The sequence below is a fragment of the Aythya ferina genome, assembly GCF_964211825.1.
Source record: "Aythya ferina genome assembly, chromosome: 18".
Taxonomy (NCBI): Eukaryota; Metazoa; Chordata; class Aves; order Anseriformes; family Anatidae; genus Aythya; species Aythya ferina.
The window spans coordinates 4,072,699-4,094,711 of NC_140317.1; the positions used below are offsets into that span (position 1 = coordinate 4,072,699).

The following is a 22,013-nucleotide window of genomic DNA, read 5'->3' on the forward strand; positions in this document are numbered from 1 at the left end:
GCAGAGCCAGCCCTCGGGGCACCCCCGGGGGGCGGGCAGTGGGTTTTATTGTATGGAGGACAGCACTTTTTAGGGGTTTTTATTCGCTTTCCCGCAGGCGCAGCCGGGCCGTTCCCCCCCCGCCCCGAGCCCAGCTCCGCCCCGCCGCCGGGGCCTGAGCTCGGCGTAAGATGGCGGCGCCCAGCGCGGCGGGGCTGGGCCGGCGGCTGCGGGCCTGGCTGCCCCGGTAAGAGCGGGGGGTGCTCCGTTGGCTCCGGGGGGATAAACGGGCGATAAACGGGTGATAAATGGCCTCCTCCTGGCTGCTTCCTTACGAGGGATGAGGTTTGGGGCCGGAGCTGCGGGCGCTGCCGGGTCCCGCCAGCGTCGGAGGAGTGTGGGGATGTCTGCGGTGCCCTTGGTTTTCTCCACAACGTGCCCGAAATGCGGCCTCCTGCTGCTGAATATTTCCGTACAGAACTGTTTTAAGATTCTTGTTCCCCTTCTGCTAGCGCCGGTGTAGTTATTCAAGCCATCCAGACGCTGGGACCTCGCAGCCCTCACGAGGTTCCTCTCCTGGGGGTGCCAAGGGCCAGATGCTGCCGTGCTCCTTTTTTTTGGTGTACCTGGGTGGGAGCAAGGCACAACCACTGCTAGGGAACAGTGCTGGCCTGAGGGGAGCCTCTCGCTCTGCTTTTGTTACACTTAAAGAGTTATTCCAGCGTTCAGCTCAGGAGTAGCCACTGTTTGACTTCTGAAGCTGCAGTGAGGCTTCCTGTGGGATTGCGGGGATTGTTCTTCAGAAAGTGTGAGCCTTCCAGTTCGTTAGAGCCTCTGCTGTAGTGAAGGTGGAGATGCCTCTAAAATCTGACATACACTTCTGAGATGTGTTCATATGACTGTCTAAATTTCCTCTAAGACTTATCAGGTATATTGATGTTCAACCCTCCTTCTCGTCTTGTTCTTTGCAGGCTGACACAAGTGCGATGGACTCGCTACAACCCCAGCTTCTTAGAGCCAGAAGTGAACAAGGAATTGTATCGGAAGCCTTGGGATGAGCTGTCTGAGGAAGAAAAGGAAAAACAAGAGCTTAGGGCTCTTCAACCCATAAAAGCAGCTCCTCCCAGTGTGTCCTGCTCCGTGTTCAGCGACCCTATGATCAGGTCAGAGAAAGTGTTGTCTCTTACAGCTAGGTCCCATGGAATCAGAATGTCAGGGAGCTGTGCTGTCCTCCTCAGCCTTTACTTGCTGTGGTGCACGTTGTCTTCTTTTACAGCACAATTTCTTTGGGTTAGTCTTTTCCCACAAAGCCAGTCCACTGACTGACAATGGTTACAGATGATTCAAGCAGCTCTAGCAGCACCCAGATTTAAGCATGGGAAAAGCACAAGGGGGGTAAGAACACCTTATCTCAGCAGGTGATGAAACAAGAATTTAAATCAGATCACATTGGACTTTGTGTTTACAGCAAATTCACCAATATGATGATGAAGAATGGAAATAAAGTGCTGGCCAGAAGCCTCATGGCTCAGGTGAGAACTCTTGCTTCTTCTAACTAGTAGGTTAAAACAATATGGAACAAAAGGCTGGGACATCAAGCCCACTGGAATTAGGAATTACCAGAATTCAGGTCTTCTGTGCTATCCTAACATGTTTCCCTCTGCATGTACATTTATTGTTACCATTTTTTACATGATCAGGCATAAACTTTGTACAAGTTTCAACCTTGTTCAGCTCACAGACCAAGTGATGATAGCTTAACTGAGAACTCTCACTTTCCATTCTTCAGTGTCTCTTGGACCTTTTAAACCTTATGTATGCATAAACTGTCTACCCTTAAGAGCATAATTCTCTCAAAAGATCTTCCTTCTAACTCCCTTCATGACTTATTTTCTGTATACCTTTCCAATGAAGTCCCACAAATGTGTCACCTGTATGACACAGTTTTTACCCCTGCATTATCATACAGCAATGGGTATTAGCTGGTGGTCTCATCTGGTGTTGTTCCAGACCCTGAAACGGGGACACAGATTGTCTAAATATTCCCAAAATTGCCAATTGCTTGTGACCCAAAAACATGCAGGCTCTGGGGTCTTGAGTTCCAGGCTTTGGAGAAGATGATGCTTAATGCACACAGACCTGCATTGCTTGTCTCCATTTTGTCCCTGCACTGCGCTGGCCCAGGTCTGTGCTACTTGTCCTCCTCACCCCAAATGCAATGACTGATAGAGAGACTGAAGAGCTGGAGGAGGGTGAAGTAAAACTTGAGTCAGAGAGCCCCTGCCAGGCCTGTTGCCTGCAGGGCTAGCAAACAAGCTGCAGGCTCAAGCGTAAATAGGGTGCCTACAAAAGTGATCTTACCCCATGGAATGGGATTATCCTTCTGCTCTTCATGTCTCCTTTCTTGATTTTGTCCCAAGACTCTAGAGGCCATTAAGAGGAAGCAGCTGGAGAAGTACCACAAAGCTCCAGAAGATGAGAAGGAGAAAATCGAATGCAACCCTTACATCATTTTCCACCAGGCTCTGAAAAACTGCCAGCCCATCATTGGACTCAGCAACATCACGAAAGGTGGCAAAACCTACCAGGTGAAAGGAGGGGGCCTGGGACCACATCTGGTTGGGGGAGAATTAGCTAGGGAAATAAATGCTGTGGTTGCCACCCCTTCAGCTTGGACTTCTCTCTCTCAGAAGGAGAGCCAGTTTGTAATCTGGATTAAAACAGCACTTAGAAACCCTGTCCAAGATCAGGACCCTAGCCTGTGAGCATGGCAATTCCCCTAGCAGCATGGGGCTCTGCTTCTCTGACTAGGTAAGAAGTAGGGTACGCAGCAAACATTTGTCCAAGGAATCAGAGGTGACTGATCTCTGATCCTTTTGATCACAGCAAAGGAATCAGCAGTCCTGGGGCTAGCAGTCGCATCCTCTTTGCTACATGATGTGTCTAGAATAGAAGCCCCAAAGCCCTGGGTGGGTCAGTGTAGCAGAGAAGATTAACTAGATACAGTGCAAGATTTAAAACAGGAGCAGAACCTTTCTCTAAATGCGGGCTCTGCAGCACTCGAGACCTGATGGAGAAATGAAACACGCTGCCATTTCATTGTCATTTGGTGCAGGGGAATGGTGGCTATTTCACTTCTGCTAGAACAAAGCTGCCTGCATCCAATTCCCAAATAGGCCAGAGGTCCTTACAAAGGCCAGTGTCTGCATGCAGTACCCAAGACCAGAATTTCTGTTTTGGTAGCAAAGTCCAGTTTCCATGGGCAGACGAGGTGACTTGGCACAGATCACATGGGACCCCCAGAGCTAGTTTCACTACAGGTTGCTGTATGTTGCCGTGGGAATAACAGCAGGGTGTAAATCTGTGGTGTCCAGCTGGACCTGTGTAACTGCTGGCGAACAGCAGGCTCCTGCCCCCTCGACATGCAATAACTCTTAGGGTTTAAATCTTTCCCAGGTACCAGTCCCCCTGAAGGACAATCGGAAACGCTTCCTGGCCATGAAGTGGTTAATCACTGAGTGCAGGGAGAACAAGCACCGGCGCATGCTGATGCCTGAGAAGCTCTCCCAGGAGCTGCTCCTGGCCTTCTACAACGAAGGGCCCATCATCAAGAAGAAGCACGTGCTGCACAAGATGGCAGAGGCCAACCGGGCTTACGCCCACTTCCGCTGGTGGTAGGGGCTCTGATGGGGACGTGTGTGCTGCACGGCACTGCCACCACCCCAACAGCCTGGGGAACAGCGTCCCAGAGCTGCCTGCCTGAGAGAAGCTGGGGAGAAGAGGGAAAGGTGGAAGATCCCTTCTGTATAGCTTCTGAGCTAAGCCAAGGAAAGCCTCTCCAGTTCCCCCAAGGTTCATTCCCTTTGTGCTCATTTGGATGGGGGAATGGGGAATTGGAAATAATTACTGACCCCTGCACGGACGTTCTAGTTTGTTTAATAATTGGTTTCCTGTGAAGATAATCCCTGAATGCTTTTGTTAGGGCAACACTGTACAGAGTAATCTCTCTATTCCACTTACCTGTTTCCTGGGGACTTTTAAGTCTCTGCTCCTGTGATCAGCAACGTTTTTCTCTTTCTAGCTGTAGAGCTAGGGAAGAGCAGATCTGGATTTTTTTTTTTCCATACCATAGCCAGCCTTAGCATGATTGGTACAAAAGGCAATAAAATGTTCCTTTTGGTTCTGGTCATCAGCAACATTCTCTGCACAGATCTGTTGGGGGATGTGAACAGGAAAAATAAAGCTGGTCCTTTATGGGAAAGGTTTCTCGATTCCAAACTTTTATCTCTGTTGTTCGAGTCTCACACTGGTGTTCCAGCTACCCTGGTTGCTTAAAGCCTGTCTGACACCCTACACCAGAGGAGAAAATTAACATCACAGCATCCCCACTTCAGTCAGGAGCAAGTATTGCAAGCATTTCAAGTATTGCTCACAGCTCTACAGAGAGAAAGCAGGGCACGTTAGTGGAAAACTTTTATTAGAAAAAAAAACCCACATTTATTTAAACTATTTTGGTTTCTTTCTTCCTCTCCCATTTTTATTCTCTTAAGAAACATAGTGTATTTGCAACTCACTAAATTTTGAAAAACAGTCACTGTATAAAATTTATAAAACCTGTTTCTAGCTACATGTGCTCAGGGACCTGTTCTGCTGCAGGCTGCCCCGTGGCAGGTCTTGGTGGCTGTGACCAGTGGTGAAGGCTGTGCTGCATGCAGGTGCTGCCAGCGTGCTGGAAGGAGGGGAACACAGCACTTGGATGAGCTGCTTGTGAGGCATCCGACCACAGCATTTTCTGCTTGTCCCAGACGACCAGATCCAACCTGTTTTAGGACTGTGAGCTGTGAAAGATTTCCCCTCTGCCTCCTTCCGCTCTGCTGGCTCTTGGGTGAACCAAAACGCTCTCAGCCTAAACTCTGCTTTCCTTAACACTTGTGTAAGATGCTGGTTTGAGCTAGAAGCCTTCCTTGCCTTTTGCTGGCAGCAGGGCATCATTAAACAAACTGAGTGGAAGAACTTGCTGGCTTAAATGTGCCCTACCCTTCCCACCTCTCTAAACATCCAAAGTCAGGCTAGCACCAGTTGCAGACTGATACTGATAGTTATGTGCCCAGAGTAAACCCTATTTACAGGAAGTGCTAGAAAAACATTAACATGAGAAGAAATTCAAACTTGGTATGAAGCTTGCTGGTGAAAGTGCTGGGGACATCTCTCCACCTCTGCTGCAGAGGGGTTAATCTGTCACTTCGCTGTAATAGTACTTCTGGGCAGCGTCCGTCATCTTCCAGTCGGCGGCCCGGAACTCAATGATCTCCAGCAGCAGGAGCTGGGACAGGGAGCTGAGCCCTTCCTGCAGAAGGAAACCATCTCGGAGGAGGGAGAAGAGCTCGTCCATCCGCTGGGAGTTCATCTTCTCCAGCTGTTCGCCAATGCGATGGAGCTGCAGCACCAAGCAGTCCACCTGCAGAAGGAAGAGAAGAAGACAGCTGAGTACAGAGGTATGAGGAGTTTTGGTGTATCTCTGTGCAGGTCCCCATCAGTCACTCGTAGACCAACCTGTGCTGTTCCCTTTGCTCTGAATTTCCAAGAAGTGACAGTTCACAAACAAAATTACGAGAAAAATGCACCAGCAACATGTAGAAAAATGTTAATTTCCTGCAAGATGTTCACAAGGACTGAAAGTAGACCATTACTTCAACAAGACGGAAAGTAGAGGCAGGAGGAAGGTGCCTTCAAGAACAGAGGGAAGAATGCTCCAAAACCAGAAAGTCAAGAGATTTGCAGGAAACGGGCACTAATTGGATCTTTAGAGAAGAGGGAAAAGTCAATGGGCCAGAGGGGTGGGAGAGTTGTGCTAAGATAAGATGGAGGAGGAAAAAAAAAAAGCCAAACTGCCCATCCAAGGGCCCATAGACTCAGCAGCCACCCGGGGTGACTCAGATGTGTCCTGTGTGTGTTGCTGCACCCTCCTGCGCTGACCAGATGTGTGCAAAGCTCCAGCAGAGCTTCAGCCTGCTGGGATCTGGCACAGCATCAGCTCCGAAGGCCCAGACAGATGAGCAGCAGCTACAAGAGCATTGCACAGCGTGTCACTGGGCCCTGCAGGACACAGACAGCTGCCCTGCACACATGCACAGCCTCTGCAGCTACCTGCTGTCACCTCCTGTGCCTGCAGTGCCTCAGCAGGTCAGGCTGACAGCTGCGTTTCCAGATGTTCAGCTGCAAAAGCAGTTGTTTCTGTGAAAACAGGGGAGTCACTGCATTTTTCTCCCATGACAAGAGGTGAACCTGCATAACGCAGGACAGCCCTTATCTCCAGGAACAGCTGGACTGCTGGGTCTCTCCCGTCATTTGGGCAATGGGGAAAAAGCCATGCAAAGGGAGGACACAGCCTGGGCAAGGGAGTCAGAACCAACACCATCCTGCCTCCTGGGCTGCGAATCCTCCTGTCCAGCAGGTCTTCTTCCAGCAAAAATGGGGGAGAGAGGCTCCTGCCTGGCCTTAAAGCTCTCCTCTGCACCAGCCCTCTCTGCAACCCTTCAGAACTGTGCTTTTTGCTGGTCCTTGGCTGGACAATACGCACACGAGCACCCCACACCCCACTTCCCTGCACTCACCTCCTCCTCCTTCCGTAGGCTGTCAGGCTGTGCCAGTCGGAACAGACAGTCATAAACAGGGTTCACCAGAGCCATCATGGGCATGTTGTTCACCTGGAAAGACACGGGACCTGCTGTTAGCTTGGTGGCAGAAAGGGAAGAGGCTGCAGCTATTTTAAAGAATTCTCCCCCTGCTGCTTTTCAAAGAAGGGAGCAGAATTCAGTTGTGCTGCCAAACGCAGCATCGGTGGGATTTACGTAGCAGACCAGACATTTGAGTCTCCAGGAGCCAGAGAAACTGAACAAACGATGTGAAAACATCTATTTTTAAATGTAAGCAGGTCGTCATGGGAAATGCACTTGTTGTAGCAGCATTTTTCTTGCCTGCAGGAATTGCATCATTTTTAGACGTACACCAAGCAGACATCCAAGCGCACACACTGCAGCAAAGGTTTGCAGACAAACTCCGTCAATACGTGGGCTAGAAATGATGTGAGCACCCACGTGACTGAACAAAATGCAGCTCCCCTTGGACCGAACGGCAACTACTTCGATCTGGGACATTCAGGAGCAGCCAAATTGGGATTTCGAGCACCAGGTACAAAACAAGGAAGCTCAGACCTTGCGACTATTGCCAGAGCTGGCTCTGCCTCTCCAAGGCTGTGTGCCTGCCTGGGAGTATCCTTATGCTGAGAACTGGCTCTGGCCCCTGCACTGCTGAGCCGTGGCCTTAGGATACTGTGCAACACACATCCAACACCCCTGCCCCGGACCCCTGGGCTCTTCTGGCACCCATGGGCAACAGCAGCCGGGTGCTCCTGCTCCAGCTCCTTACCCTCAGGTAGTCGAAGATGTTGCAGATGAAGGTGACGTAGCAGATCCATGCCTGCAGTGACCGGGTGCGCAGATCCTCCCTGTCCTTGTACTCCTGCTGCAGCCGGTTCAGCAGGCTCCTCCGGAAGACGCTCTGGCCGACTTGTTTGCTCTCTGCCTGTGGCCCCACAAGAGCAGGACGGAGGGATGAAATCGGGGTGTGAGAGGGGCAGGGGGGTGCTGATATCTGGGTGATGCAGGACCATCCAGATACCTTCCTGCGATGCCCGGGGAGGCATGGAAGCTGCAACTAACTGCCTGCACTCACCAGCTGAACAGCTGGATCCTGCCACTGCAGGGGGCAAGTGGAAGAGAGAAGCTGGCTGAAGGGTCAGAGTGCAGGGCTGGAAGGAAGCCCCTCTTGCTCCCAGCTAACAATAACCAGCGCAGGTTAACGGTGTTCCACTGTCAGGACACAAGGATCTCCTACCTGGATGATGGTGTAGCAGATGCGCCCTGCCTCCTTGCTGAACACACAGTCTTTGAGGGACTGGTCCACTATAATATTGGCCACTTTGTCCAGGTCCACGCTGCTGGGGTCTGCAGAGAGGAGAAACGCTGTCAGGATCCAGCACATTTTGTGCCCTGCTTGCTCTGGTGTGCCTAGAAAGCCACCGGGGTTGGTCTAGTACTAGCTGGGGCCTCGTACCACCACGTTATACAGTGGAAAAACTCATGCTCGCTCCCACTGCCCCTTTTGCACACCAGCTGCTTTGGAGATACCATCTCCAATAGTCCTCCCTGGCTGGAGACACTGCCAACAAGATGGGAAAGTGATGGAGAAAAGCACGATAATAAGGAGAAGCAAGATGTTGACCTGAATCTGAAATCCCAGCACAGCTTTGAAGTTGGGTTAGCAGGAGCCAGCCATGCAGGCTCCCCCTGGGCTTTGACCAGAGACGTGAGCAGGAGACCCCAGGGGCCAGGAGGAGCAAGAACTGGGTACAGGGAGAGGAGTGAGAGGCCAGAGCTGGGGAGAGATGCCGGGTGAAAGCAGGAGAGGAAGATACCCAAAATCAGAGAAAGCCACAGTGATGAGCACAGTTCCCTGAGAACCAGGAGCTGGATTTGAAGAGCTGCACCATTACACAGCGGGGAGGGGGTGGTGGTGGTGGAGGGGGGACAAGAAGAAAACAGCTTCTCAGAACAGCTTCACCCGTGCCCCAGACATACAGCATGTACAGAACAGCTTTTCTGCACTTAGCAACTGATGTGAGCAGAAGGTGTCCGAGCACCCAGCCTCATGGGCTAGCCAAGCCGAGCGTGGCAGAGGAGCTTGAAGAAAGCCTGCTGACCTTTGAGTGCTGTTTTCAGCAGCTTCTGAGTCTCGGAGTCAAACGACTGTATTTTGTACTCTTCTCTGCCTGTTTCCCCCATGACCGGCTTCCTCCGACGGCAGAATCAGGGGAATGGATGTGCTAGTGGCAGCCCCTGGGAAAAGAGCAAACAGGGTTTAGTTGGGCTAGATGTTCACCTGGCCATTCTGCAAATCCCAGCTAGTGCTGGAGCCCAGGCTTTTACCCTGGCAGCCCCCCAGCTCCTGAGAAAAATCCTCTGTTCGTAGGGCATCCAGCTCCAGCCCTAAATCTGAGCACAGCCTCGCTCCCACGCCTATTTAAGCCTTGCTTCCTACCAGCTTATGACAACAAACTCCTGGGCTTCACCTTCAGAGCATTTGCATGTTTCTGATGTGAGAAATGCGTTTCAGCCTATTGATCTGCAGGTTCAAACTGGACAGCACACCAAGGCAACCCCCATGTGTAACAGCTTCACTGGGCTTCCTTGTGGCTATAGGTGGGGAAGCACACGCAGGAGCGCCCCGTGCAGCCACTCCCTTGTGCCTTTGAAGCAGCAATTCAGCTGATTTCATGCAAAGCCTGGGAGGGTTCAAAACCAGCACCCAAGCATCCAATCCACCCTATCCAGTATGAGCCAAGCCTCTCTCCTGTACCAGAGCCAGACTCCCTCAACTCCCAGCAGGACCCAGCAAGCCCTTCCTCCAAACCCCACAACAGCTCCCCTCTCATCCCTCTGCAGCAAGGCACAGCTCACTGCGTACAAACGGCGCTGCTGAATGCTCTCTAGATTCATTTTCTTCTGCTTTGTGATGCAGCAAAGATGGCAAGGGGGTACAACACCCGGCACTGGGAGGAAGGGCTTCCTTTGACACACACACGAGGCAAGCTGCTGGATGCGAAATGCCAGGCTGCCAGACCTACAGCGCAATCGGGGAGAAGGCAATCGGCCAAATGAGTTTTGCCAGCTCGTCGAAATTCCTCGGCCGTTAGTCACCCTTCTGTGCAAACAGGTCCCTACCCCGATTAAAGCTGAAGAGCCCATTGCCCTTTAGAGGCACAGAAACGGGTCGCAAACAGCCCGACCCCTGCTCGCCACGAAGCCCTGGCACAGCACGTAATAACCCAGAGCACACAGCGCAGCTCGCTGGAGGGGGACAGGCCCAGCTCTGCCCTCCTCGCCTGCCTCTTGGGGAGGCCCAGGGCAGACCCTGCCCCGTGGGGGCTGCCAACAAACCTCTCAGAGCCCAAACTCTGCCTGGTGTCACCTGCCCCCAAACTGCACAGTGATTTCCTCCCTGGAGGGATCCCCAAGCAGCCGGGCACTCCCAGCGCAGAGCCTGGTTGGCAAACACCTCCCCACCCGCCCTCTGCTCTGCACTCTGCCGGCTCTCCCCCTCTGTACCTGCGCTCACACCATGCTGTGCTGCAGCCTGAGCTCACCGGCAGCCCCGCATCCCACCGGCAGCGCCGTGCGTGGAGAGAGCCTGGCGAGAGCTCAGCTCAGCTCAGCTCAGCTCGGCTGGGCTCAGCTCAGCTCGCAGGAAGCGCCCGAGCCCGTCTGGCAGCGTCGGTGCCGCCACCGCCCAGCAGCTCCCTGGGAGCATCCTTCCCCAGGGCTCCCTGGGGATGGGCACCGCCGCGCTGTGGTGCTGGGCCAAGTAACCCTGCTCGGAGCAAACACAGCCTGAGTGCAAAACCAGCCGGGCCCCGTCTGCGCCAGAGGTCCTGCTGCCGGCACCGCCTGCATGGTGGCAGCGGGTGACAGCGGGCGCAGCGTTTCCCAGGGGTAAATGCTTGCTGCAAGCAGTCCCCGTTAAAAAAACTGTCCCAGTGCCACCTGGGGAAGGAGCTGGTTGGGTTTGGCTTCCTCGCTCCACTGGGAATCAGCCCCTTACATGGCAGCACCCTACCCTAGGGGGTTATCCCAGTCGGGAAGGGCTGGACATGCCCCAAATATTGCTTGGAAGGGGAGAGGAGCAGCGAGGCTCCTCTGCCACCACCGACCACGCACCCACAGCCCCCCGAGGGGCATCCCCAGCCCCCCGGGACCCCCGTCCCATCTCCTCCTGCCTCCCTGAGCCCCCCACCTCGCCTCTACCCCAATTTGGGGAACCGGAGGGCCCCGGGGCAGGGCAGGGGGGAACCGGCCGCAGCCCCACCGACCTTGCCGGGCCGCCCCCGCTCCGTCCTTCGGCCGCTGGGGCGCAGGGACATGGCCGGAGCGTCCCGGACCCCGCAGCCCCGGCTCGGGCCGGGTTTCCTCTTAGGTCATTTCCTCGCCCGAGCCGGGGGAGGGCAGAGCCGGGCCGGGCCGAGCCGGGAGAGCGGCGGCAGCCGCCGCAGCGCCACCGCCTGCAAGCGCCGGGCCACGGCGGGCGGCGGGGCTGGCCCCGGGGAACCCCCCGGGAACCTCCCGGCTCCTCCTCGGGACCCCCCCCGGATCTCCCCGGTCCTCCCCCAGCATCTCCCCCCCATCCCCGGGCAGTGTCCGAGGGCATTGCCTACCTCTGCCCCTCCGGCTGCAGGTGGGAATCGCCTGGCTCTTCCCTCCAGGTGCGGGTGAGCTACGGAAAGAGAGGCTCCGAGCAGGCACGGATCTGCTTGCTGCTGAATTTGTGTGTGTGTGGATAAAAATAGGAGGAAAAAATCATGCCGGGGAAGTGTTAAAGCAGCTCGCTGAGCGGGGTGTAATGCACTTCGTGTTTTTGATTCCGAGCTCCCAAAGAGAGGAAGATCCCCGTGGGGCTGAGGCTTTAGCAGCGTTCAGCCAGCAGCGGAGCAGCCAGGCTGCTGGAAACGGAGAGCAGCCCCAGGAAATGCAGAATGAGCAGTTTGTCAACATTTTCTGCAGCGCTGGGTGGCCTGGCTAGGTACAAACAAATCTGAACTCATCCCCCGTGGATTTGTGGCTCGGGACAAACAGCGCGGCTCTGACAGGCCGTGGGATGGGGCTGCACAGAGCTCGTCAGCTCTCAACAGAGCCCAAAGCATCTCCTGTGTCTCAGGATGAAGGGGTGGCTCTGCCTGCTTGTATGGCCTCCCAGGAACCAGAGAAGGAAGGGAAATCCAGACAGCTCCTGCTGCTCCGGGCGGGCCCTCCTTATCTTTCCCTTCCAGGCAGCAGGAGGGCCACGGCGGCCCTGCAGGCTCCAACTGCGCGTCCCCGCTAGGAGGGAAGGAATGAAAAACCGCAGCCAGGCACGAGCATAACAAAAATATTTAATGTTCAGTCTTTCTAAAGGTAGCCACACACTTTGTGCACTTTGTGCTCAGATGCTTTCAGACTACAGCAGCTGCGAAAGATCCACCCGGACAACACAGCAAAATGCAGAGAATTACAGTTCTGCACCACAACAGAAACTTAAACCCGAATTACAAATGGTCCATTCCAGAACCAGCTGTACAACATTCATTTCGTTTTAAAAATGATGCGAGGCAGCTCTGGATGAGCATCCTGAGAACACAACTGCCCGAGGAACTCAAGGAGCCGGTCAGTGCTAGAGGGAGCAGTGCATTCATCACGGAGTTTGTGCGTAAAGGCCCTGCCCGAGGCAGGCCAAGAGCTGCGGTGGATCCCACAACCACCGCGGGACTCGTGTCCAACATTTACCTGCCAAAGTGCTTTTGGACATTCTGAGGAGAAAAGGCACTAGAAGAAAACAAATCGCTGAGCAGCTTGAGAGGGGAATTTCAGGCAACGCACGTCCCCACATTGCCTCAGTGAATCCCCAGCCATCCCCGCAGCTGAGCCTCACAGCATGTCACCCGCTGTGTGGATCCGCCTGAAGCAGGCTGATCCAGTGAGTATTTTCTAAGAAAAATTCTGTTCCAGCTTATGGAAGAACAAGGGGCCCACAGCTCTCTCCTGTCTGCTGCCCCTCTAATTGCAGGGAATTCAGATTGAAGTGGTGTGACTGGGTTTAGCCGGAGTAGCATCAGCAGCAAGACCTGGCCCCGAGTTCTTTGCACGAAACCAGTCTCCCCCCTAAGAGAAAGCAACGCTCCTCTCACAGCCCTTTCCCCAGCAGCAACTCCCTGTCACCCAAGTGCACGTCAGGAATTTCTCAGGGACAGATGATGCGGACCAAAGGCGAGACAAAACGGCTGAGTTGCAGCTTCTCACGTTCTGTAGTGAGGGTTGTCACCTCTTTCTCCCCCCTCACCGAAAGAGCAGCTGCCTTTAGGGGCCTACGCGTAGCAGCCCAAACGGATTTATAAACCAGGCTGTGCACCAAAGTGCTCTGCCCACGGAGTGCTTCTTCTGGAGTCCACACCAGACTGGCATAACAATTAAACTTTGACTTGGCCATCTGTTGGAGGCAAGCTCATTGCATGCAGGGTGGGGAAAAAATTACCCCGGAGAGGAGCTGCTCTGCACTCCCCACTGCTGCCCTCTCTGTGGAGCAGTCAGGTTGCACGCACCCAAAAGCTCTTCATCTGCATCACCTCACGGCATGCTCCACGGACATCACCCTAACAGCACAGTTTTGTGCTCTTTATTCGTTGACCCCTGTGAAAAGCAAAGAAAATCATCCTCTGTTCCAGAGCTTCCATTTCCCACCGCTGAGCTCCTAACCAGCTTCCCTCTATTGTGTGCAGATGAACAGCAGCTCTTTCACGCAAAATGGAAAACAAGAGTCTCGTAATGCTAAACAGGATGGATGGGCCCACGTTTCCTACAGGGGTATGGAGGTCTAGGTCAGCATGGAAAAACTTCTGCTGTAGCCAGTCCTGTCCCTGCTAACCATGAGCATTCCTCTCTACCCACAGCCAAAAGGCAGGAACAATCCCAACCTGCTCGTGCCTGTTTTGAAACGAGATTTCTCTGCCTCAGAAGGACAGCAGGAGGGTAAGTTCCTCACTGGTTATGATGCCTTCCAAGTCATTACAGGCTAGGATGTCTTCCAAGAACAATGGATAAACAGTAAACAAAGGCAAAACATTTCTAAGAATGTTTTGGGGAGCTCTCAGAAGAACCGAGGTAACACAGAAAAATGCCAATGGAATGGAGGCACTTTGACAAAACTCTGCTTAAAGGAGAAATGCAAGGAACATTGAGAAAAACTGCCCATTTTTTTTCAGTGCATGCATTTAACACTGAGAGGTTCATGTCTCAGCCTCCTACCTGACACTGCTCAGTCAGTCTAATTTTCTATAGTTCTCAAAGTGAAACAGCCGCTGTGCACTCAAAGATCTCAAACCACAGCAGACACAAAGTTATTTTGCTTATTTGCCCTGGGCTTGCAAGGCATCTCGCTGGATACCTCAGCCACCAGTGAAACAGCTGCTCTTTAAAAACAGCCTCTCACAATAGTTCAGGATAAGTGAGTAACACTGATACGCAATCCAAATTGCCAGCAGAAGTTGCGTCAACAGAATGGAATTGGTCATGCTGGAATTTGGCCAGGCCATTTGGGATTAACACCCTGAATATCGAAAGAAAGCCACAGAGAACTGCGTTAAGAGAAGAACCATCAAACCATCCCCAAAATAATCGCAGTGCTCTGCCCTTTTTACCATTCACCAGATGACTAACATGCTTTTGTATCACACTGGCTCTTCCTTGGAGGCCTGCCTTCCACACCCTGGTCCAGCTACGCCCTGCTCAGCTTGAAAAAAAAAAAAAAAAAGAAGAGGAGGAAGAAAGTCATTTTCCTCTCTTCCCTTTTACATAATTCAGAGTGTTTTTTTTTAAACCATTTGTAAAATCTCTGAAACTCAAAGAAAAACACTTCTCCAGCTATAATTCAATCATCCTTTTCTCGTTAAACACCAGTTGAACAATTCCACTTTGATGTGCAGTTCTGTCACTTCAGCTATTCCTGACAAAACATTTTCATTTGCTAGCACCACCGTAGGACTGAGGTTCAGAAACGTTTTGAGACCAACACAGAGATACTCTCTAGGAACATTCACAGGTGGTATTTTTAAAAAAAGACTTAGTACTTTCCACAGGACTTTCTTTCAGTATTCCTATGTAGATTAAATATTTCTAAAACAGCATTTGTTTACTCACTCAGCAGGGAAACAAAGCACCCTGCAGTAAGAATTGGGCTTGTGCGTTGAAACCCCATAAAGCGGGGCTCTTCATCTCAGGGTCTACTTGGAAAAAGCGTGACCAAAACAATGCAAAACCTTAAGAGATGTACGGCAAGACACACAGGAAGAGAAATTGGCACTTGAGATACAGTCAAGCTCACCAGAATGAGTAGAAGTCAGCATGATCCACTAAGATACTGTGTTTAAAGTGGCTGAGAAGGCACAGCCAGTGAGTGGCAATCAAGACAAAATTTGCAGCAAAGAAAAGGAAAACAAAGGATCTGTGCACACTTAAGAGGTTTTGGCTGACTTCACAACAGTGGTGCAGAGCTACCTGTGCAACACAGAGAAAAGCACACGCTGCCAACAGCAGACCATAAGCAAGGAAATAAAGCTGGGCAGATTTAGTGCTGAGAAGTGGTATCACGTCGGGTAAGCAGCAGCAGCAGCTAGCCAGGATCCCTCTCTGTGATCAGAGATCCCTCCCGTGCAAGCACAGGAATTCACCCACTCTCCTGGGTGTGTTTGCAGAGCGCAGGCTCTGCTAAGTAGTTGGATGCTTGGTTCCTCCCCTCACTAAATGTGCGCTGATATTAGAGGAGACAGAACAAAGAAACAAAGAAGTGCTCTGTTTAACAGCTTCCAGCAGAGCATTTCAGCATCGTCAGCAGAACTGCAGTCACCTTCTCCTCCTGCTTGGTCCCAGGATGGCATTTCCTCCAGGCTGGTGGAACTCTGGGAGCTCTGCCACTTCCAGCATGATAAAGACAGAGCAAAGCCTTCACTTTCCTTCCTCCAGGAGAACACCAGGTAGCCAAACGCATGCCCGTTTCAGCTTTCCTTCCCCTTGGTGCTGTCAGTGTTCTTCAGGGCACACAACAGGCTGCAGAACAGCTCATAGGAGAAGAAGACGAGGCCAGTAGAGACAGCAGCCTTCAGCAAGCTGGGCGAAAGGCCCTTAAAAAATCCACCCAGGCCCTCCTCTCGCATGACCTGCCTTAGGCAGTCCAGCAGACCCCTATACATCCGCACCTGGGAAAGAATGGTGAAAAGGTTAAAGGAGAAGAAATCCAAGAGAGCCTACCTGGGAGAGAACACAGAGAGCCCCAAGCTATACCACAGAAACAGAATCTAGACATGCAGCCCAGAAATGCTTTTCTGGCTGTTGTTATAACTACCTGAAAGTGTCAGAGAGTCGGGTTGTTCGTGCTGCTAGAGAGAAAGTACGTGTTTTGCATCAGCACTGGCCTGAGCAGATCATTCTAATGGAATGCCCATAAAATCTTTATGCCACAACAGCATGTATTATTTATGGTAGGAGTTTGTAAAGCAATTATTTCAGATTGTGCTGCTATTGTTTGCCATCTTCCTCACTCTCTAAGGAGAAATAACTTCAATTTTTTGACATAAAGAAAACACAGCTACAGCACTTAGAAGTCTTTAAATTAGCTGTCTGTATGTCATCATGTCACACCGTGAAGGTTTAACATCGTGACACATCAGTGCTAAGAACAAATTCTGTGCCTCACTGGAAGGAAAGAAGCATCCAATGCAATGGGTTAAGGTTTCCAATTCCTATCCAAAAGCTTCTTGAGATACAGACTGATTTACTTCTCCGATCCACAGAATTTGAAAGAAAAATAAAAAAAAAAAAGAAAATTTCTAGTCTTCAGGAAAAGAAAGAGATAGCTCCTTGAAAGATCTGTATATGCCCTAAAGTGTATTTCCAGGTGCTACAGATGGTGCTTAAGAACACCAGAAGCATTTAATTTACTTTGAGTGTCGGGATGTTCTGGTACATAAGACATATGTTGAACACTTGGTGCCCATTCTTCACATCAAACCAATAATTGCAGAAAAGGATACTGGCAGGCGATCCTAGCATAAAGCCAGTGTAATCCCCTGCCAGTCATTCGCTCCTGAATCACAAATACCAGGCAGCAAGTAGAAGAATAAAGGAAATCAACCCCCCTTTGTCTGACTAACTAATCCCCAGCTCCAAGACAGCCTGCCTGATGAAGGTGGATGAGAAGGCAAGGCGCAGGTATTCTGGACAATATCATAAAATAAATCAACTTATTCACACAGCTATTCCCATTATTAAACAAGAACAATTAGCTCCCGGAAGTCAAACATTTCTCACCTGCCCAAAGGCTGCTCGGGCATGCTCAAAGCCACCCACTTGCAGTCGTTTTTTGATCAGGTCAAAAGGGTAAGTGAGGGTTTTGCTGATGATTCCAGCACAGCTGCCACAAACGAGGTTTTTAACATTGCCTGAGAAGCAGAAAGGGGAGAAGACAGCAGAGGGAGAAAAGAGGATTAGCGGGAAGTTCAGACGAAAAAGTCATGAGAGGTAAATTAAAAATAACCTTTCACAAGAAGTACGGCCCTTTAAAATCACACCATCTCTTCTGTATAGTTTGAGCCTCCAAACCTCAACCAGTGTTTTCTGCATCACACTCACAATGTCCACTGGAGCCAGAGCACAACAGCTTGTGATACGATAGCTCATTGCACTGAGTTATGATTTTTATCTACCAAGTGGCAATGCACAAAAAAAAGAGTCACCAGAGAACCTGTCATTACCGGATAGAAAAGTTTGCATGGCTCCCAGTAAAAGGAAGGTTTCCCACTGGAAACCTTGCACTTCTGACTGCTCACTCCCATCCAGAAAGTCAATTTAAGTCACATATTGACATTGCCCGATTTCACAAAGTCTTGTGAGAAGTTAATTTTATGGTATTAGTCTTCTTCCTGACATACATGAGTTAACAGCACAAAACCACCATCGGTATCAGCCTTCTGAAAGGAAATATGCAGACATGATATTGAAAAGTCTAGTTCCCCCATCTGAAGGAATTCTGTTGAGGAACCCAAACACATTTACACAGCATCCACTCTCTCGCTGGGAGGCACTAGCCTCCAGAACTGTCAAGGTGACAGGTTGCATCAAGATGAGGCTCTTTTATAATGGAGTGAGAAATCAAGATAAGAATATCAAATCAAATAGCTTCAAATTAGACTAAATGAATCCTCTGCTCTAGCAGCTGTGCTGGAACCCGTAGGCAGATTTACTGAGGAAATCTGAGTCCTGTTTGTACAGCGCTACTGAAATTGAGAGAAAGATTATGCCAGCATGGTCTTCCTATGGTATGAGTAATGTGACACAGCTCAAGAAAGAACACCCTCTGGCCTGTGACACTTTAGTTTCCCAACTAACCACGTTTCCGTCATGGTTGTTCTATAAAATGAGTTATTTGTAAACTTCACTCTACTTACTTGTGCAGTATATGTGCAGGGATAAGAATAAAAGATGGGAAATTGAGATGCTTTTCAGAGGTTGCATTGAAAAAGGACAGATAGGACAGAAAACTGGGCTTATGACAGTCTCCCAAACTAGTATTCACCCTCGCTTTCTCTTCAGATCACTGACTTCACTGGCCCAAGTGCCTACCTCCTTCCTTTCCTTCAGCTGGAATCATCCATTCAGAAAGTTGTTTCAAGGTGTTGTAGAAGGAGAACTGGAGACCAGCATATGGGAAGATGGCAATGATTGTGGGGGTCAAACCTCTATAGAAAGTCCGAGGCCCTTCTGTCTGGTACATGGTCACCACCGCATGGCGAAGGTTGTGATAGACCTAGACAACAAAGAAGATGCTGACTCGCCGGTGAAACAGGCTTAAAAACATCAACCCAAAAAAGGTCAGGATATTTCCTGGTAAAGAGGATAAGAACTTCCCGCTGCCCAAAACACAACTGACTGGTTTTCAGCACAGAGCGATAAACAAAGTGATTCTGCACATCTTCACGCGGTATTCTTAGCTGAGCCCTTGTGGCTCTTTTAAGAAAGCTGACAATTTAAACCTACATCTGAGCCACAAGAGACTAATTGAATGACTGGATCATTAGCTCTGCACTGAAAGGCCTGGGCTGACATTGCATCCCACATCCCAGCTGTGCTTCTGAGGGGAAGGAACAAGGCACAGACCTGAGCTGTGGACTGAGACCACTTGCATCACTGCCATAGTTACTTAATTCTCTTATTAACAGCTCTGCTTGGTCCTGCAACAGAATTAATATAATACATAATTGTCATTCTACTGCAGGCTAAGACAAAAAACACAAATGGTTGTGATACAAACTCACACCTGTCTAGTTATTACAGACCTAATTAGCATGGAGACCAGGTCTCACACAAGAAAGGATAAGAAACACAGGTGAAAGGTTTCAAGTTTCACCCCCACCGTGATCTAAACGTGACTCTGTGTAAGTGGAAAGTTTGAAACACGCAACGCACAACAGGCTAGGGAGTGTATTCTATAAGTGGCCAACAGCCAAAACGAAAATTGAGTTATCCTGATAAGGACAGCTTCTCCTTTCTGGATCACCTGTCAGGAGTCAAACAAAAACAGACCCAGCAAAACATAATTAAGAAAGCTAACGTCAACAGCACAGAGGATACCTTGGCAACAACACAAACATTGCCCAACAACAGCACCTGCTCCTTTACGCTAACCCACAGACTGTTATGTACTTTCCAACCTTCCCACATTCATAGAAATAAAAATTGCTCCTGCGAGAGATGGCAATTCCAAGCAGTGAATTCTGAACCGTACCTTTGGCTCACCCTGAGCAGCAAAGCGGGTGCGTAGTGTGTCAACGGGCTGAACTGCAACAGTGGCCGTGCATGCAGCCAGTCCACCGCAGATGAAGTGCACAAAGGAATCACGGGCGTTGTACGAGGTGACGTTGTGCACCAGCTTGGTCAAGCTTTCAAATGCCATGAACTTACAGAAACAAACACACACAGGTCAAGGAGTCAGTTCCTATCACTGACACAGATCTCCTCCTCTTCTTTCATCTCACCAAGAGCTCCACCCACAGCTTGTAACCACCTCCTCTCTTTGTCCTTCAAAAGTCCTCCAATTTGCAACCTGTTGGAGCATGTGCTCAAAGAATGCCTTGTGAAAATCACTGAGCAGCCTTAAGAATGCCTGTGGTATTCTGATCTCTGACACTTCTGGTGCATCTGGCATTTAGAGCTGTGAAAACTCATCTTCATGCTCTATATATCCCCAAAAGTATTTGCTATGTTACAGATACGGCGCCAATTATTCTTTGAATAGCTGATCATAAAATATATTGCTAATACTTAAAAATAAAGCATGGCAATGTTGTGCAAAATACTGTCAGTTCAGCCTCATTGACTGTGTTGCCCTAACAGCTTGCTAAGAAAATGTGAACCAGAGCAAAAAAACTATGCAGGCTTGGAATGTTAAGAGCTAAACCAAGTGTCAGGAGCAAACAGGGCTTGTCTGCGACATCAGGCAGAGCGCAAACTGAGTTTATTCTTGCTGTGCTCCAGGCTGGCCAAGCAAAATTAAGCTCTGCTCTGCAAGCTCGGGAAAATTAATTTAGGAATTAGACACCAACATTACACAGCTATACATCTCCGTGACTAGAGCTGCCTTGAATCAGTCCAAGGTAAACCTGGACCCTTCTACCTTTCTGCATCTGCCCACGCAGCCAGTCTGAAGAAGAGCAAAGCAGAGTCCTACAGAGGTACACTGGGCGCAGCTGATGTGCGGTCACCTTACCTGAACAGCTCCGTAGCCAACTGAAAGGAACTGGGCAGGAACGTGCCCCTTCCAGAAGGCTCCCAACCCCTCCTCCTGGAAGATGCGCTGTACAGCTTGCAAGATGCCATAGTACTTAGCTCCTGGGGTTCTGGAGGAGAGCTGCTCGATCTGAAGCTGGAAGAAAACAGAAAAAATCTTTTCAATTCCACATCGTGTTTCAGTGATGTTCAAGTGTCCCGTTGAGGAACTCACAACCCTAAGAGCCAACCCACGCTACGCAAAGGCATCCTGAGGCATTCTGCCTTCCTCAGAATCACATCTAGACCTGACTGGGACGCGATCTGTGTAGGTCTCTGACCAGTAAAAGCACACAAACAACGCAAAGGTCATCGGTAGGGCTGACAGTGAAAATTAAACTAGGCGATTGAGATCATTTAGAAAAAGAGAACAGAGCAAGAACACACAGGATCCCACTGGGACCCCCAAGCCATACAGATAACTGGTACGTGCACGGCAGCCCTGCCACCGCCTGCCCCACACCTGACACGGGCTAAGGCCGGCGCTCAGGATTAGCGCTGTGCAGGCACCAGCCGCTCGCCCAGCACCCCCCAGCCCTGCTCCACGAGGGCTCCTCGCCCCCCGTCCTCCCGGTACCTGGAAGCGGATCTTGATGACATCCAGGGGGCTGACCAGGACGCGGGTGACGAAGCCGGAGGCCGAGCCCGCTGCGGCCGCTTCCACCGTGGAGACGCACTTGGCCTCGGGGTCGTAGCCCACCATGCCTGCCCGGGGAGCCCCTCAGCGCCCTGCCCCGAGCCCTCACCCGCAGCCCCGAGCCCCCAAACCTCCCCTCACCCCGAATCCCCCTCAGCCTCCCCTCAGCCCCAAACCTCCCCTCAGCCTCACCCCCCCCCCCGGGCCCGCTCGGTGCCGGCCGGCTCCCGCCGCGGGCCCCACCCGCCGCCTCAGCCGCCTGCCGGGCGCCGCTCGGCGCCTGCGCGCCGCGGGGCACGCTGGGAGTTGTAGTCCCGCGGCCCCGCTCCCCTGACGGGGGGTCCGGGTCCCGCCGCCCCCTGAGGGCGGCTGATGGGGCACCCTGGGGTGCTGGGGGGTGAGGGGAACCCCTAAGTGCAAAGCAGCTGGTCCTTAACCGTACCCTACCGTCACCACAACAGGCACCTTGCTGCTCTTCATAAAGCACAGAAAAGTTTAGCAGAACTTCTCAAGGAACGAATGAACACGCTTCCAAGTGTGTCCTGCTACAGCGTTGTAAAAAAGTGCCCAAAACTTCAAGCCATGCTGTGAATAATTTCTGTACTGACTGCACTGGTGCAAATGAAAACTAGTAACAGGCAGATGGCAGCGTTTCTGATTCACTCCGTGCCTATCTGCCTCTGATCAGAACTGGGAGGAACAACCACAGGCCGGTTATGTCACTGGGCCTCTTCCTATTGTACGTTAAAACCCACTACAAAAGGCAGAGGCAGTGCCTGTAAGAGAAGGCTGGTGAGAAGCGGCAGAGCCAAGGGAGCAGCTTCTGCAGTGACCTGCAGAGCCGCCCACAGCCCTGCTTAGCACAGCCAACCTCTTCCATTTCTTTAGGCAAGGAGAGAAAATTGAAAGCGAGCTGTCAGGCACTGACCACGCAGAGC

General features: G+C 51.2%; 3 protein-coding genes across 4 annotated transcripts; 1 reads left to right on the top strand and 2 right to left on the bottom strand.

Moving 5' to 3' along the window:
- The first annotated feature begins 43 nt into the window (after positions 1-43).
- Positions 44-4,257, top strand: MRPS7 (mitochondrial ribosomal protein S7). Its single transcript, XM_084492058.1, has 5 exons — positions 44-226; positions 951-1,142; positions 1,448-1,511; positions 2,400-2,567; positions 3,436-4,257. Exons 1-5 carry the CDS (start codon positions 171-173, stop codon positions 3,655-3,657), a joined length of 702 nt encoding a protein of 233 aa, XP_084348184.1. The 5' UTR covers positions 44-170; the 3' UTR covers positions 3,658-4,257.
- A 178-nt stretch (positions 4,258-4,435) lies between these two features.
- Positions 4,436-8,876, bottom strand: MIF4GD (MIF4G domain containing). The gene is made up of 5 exons (XM_084492059.1): positions 8,741-8,876; positions 7,876-7,985; positions 7,408-7,563; positions 6,594-6,686; positions 4,436-5,437 (listed from the first exon to the last, which is right to left on the bottom strand). Exons 1-5 carry the CDS (start codon positions 8,820-8,822, stop codon positions 5,210-5,212), a joined length of 669 nt encoding a protein of 222 aa, XP_084348185.1. The 5' UTR covers positions 8,823-8,876; the 3' UTR covers positions 4,436-5,209.
- Positions 8,764-21,210, bottom strand: SLC25A19 (solute carrier family 25 member 19). 2 transcript variants are annotated; one of them, XR_014684552.1, is made up of 7 exons: positions 21,016-21,210; positions 20,380-20,535; positions 19,399-19,569; positions 18,237-18,420; positions 16,926-17,056; positions 15,466-15,814; positions 8,764-8,876 (listed from the first exon to the last, which is right to left on the bottom strand). XR_014684552.1 is itself a non-coding variant. In XM_084492055.1 (6 exons), exons 1-6 carry the CDS (start codon positions 21,139-21,141, stop codon positions 15,614-15,616), a joined length of 969 nt encoding a protein of 322 aa, XP_084348181.1. In that variant the 5' UTR covers positions 21,142-21,210; the 3' UTR covers positions 11,943-15,613. The 2 variants fall into 2 exon arrangements, 1 of the variants encoding a protein (XP_084348181.1); XM_084492055.1 differs by lacking the exon at positions 8,764-8,876 and having other exon boundaries at positions 11,943-15,814.
- Positions 21,211-22,013: the final 803 nt, after the last annotated feature.

Bases quoted from the DNA above. Each gene is read 5' to 3' on its own strand.
- MIF4GD (XM_084492059.1), bottom strand. From the start codon at position 8,822: ATGGGGGAAACAGGCAGAGAAGAGTACAAAATACAGTCGTTTGACTCC. The intron at 6,687-7,407 runs GTAAGGAGCTGG...GTGTCTTTCCAG, and splicing joins ACATCTTCGACTACCTGAGG to GTGAACAACATGCCCATGAT. The intron at 5,438-6,593 runs GTGAGTGCAGGG...TTCCTTCTGCAG, and splicing joins GCCTACGGAAGGAGGAGGAG to GTGGACTGCTTGGTGCTGCA.
- MRPS7 (XM_084492058.1), top strand. From the start codon at position 171: ATGGCGGCGCCCAGCGCGGCGGGGCTGGGCCGGCGGCTGCGGGCCTGG. The intron at 227-950 runs GTAAGAGCGGGG...TGTTCTTTGCAG, and splicing joins CTGCGGGCCTGGCTGCCCCG to GCTGACACAAGTGCGATGGA. The intron at 1,512-2,399 runs GTGAGAACTCTT...TTTTGTCCCAAG, and splicing joins CCAGAAGCCTCATGGCTCAG to ACTCTAGAGGCCATTAAGAG.
- SLC25A19 (XM_084492055.1), bottom strand. From the start codon at position 21,141: ATGGTGGGCTACGACCCCGAGGCCAAGTGCGTCTCCACGGTGGAAGCG. The intron at 20,536-21,015 runs GTACCGGGAGGA...GTTTTCTTCCAG, and splicing joins TCATCAAGATCCGCTTCCAG to CTTCAGATCGAGCAGCTCTC. The intron at 19,570-20,379 runs GTAAGGTGACCG...TGTTTCTGTAAG, and splicing joins TTGGCTACGGAGCTGTTCAG to TTCATGGCATTTGAAAGCTT.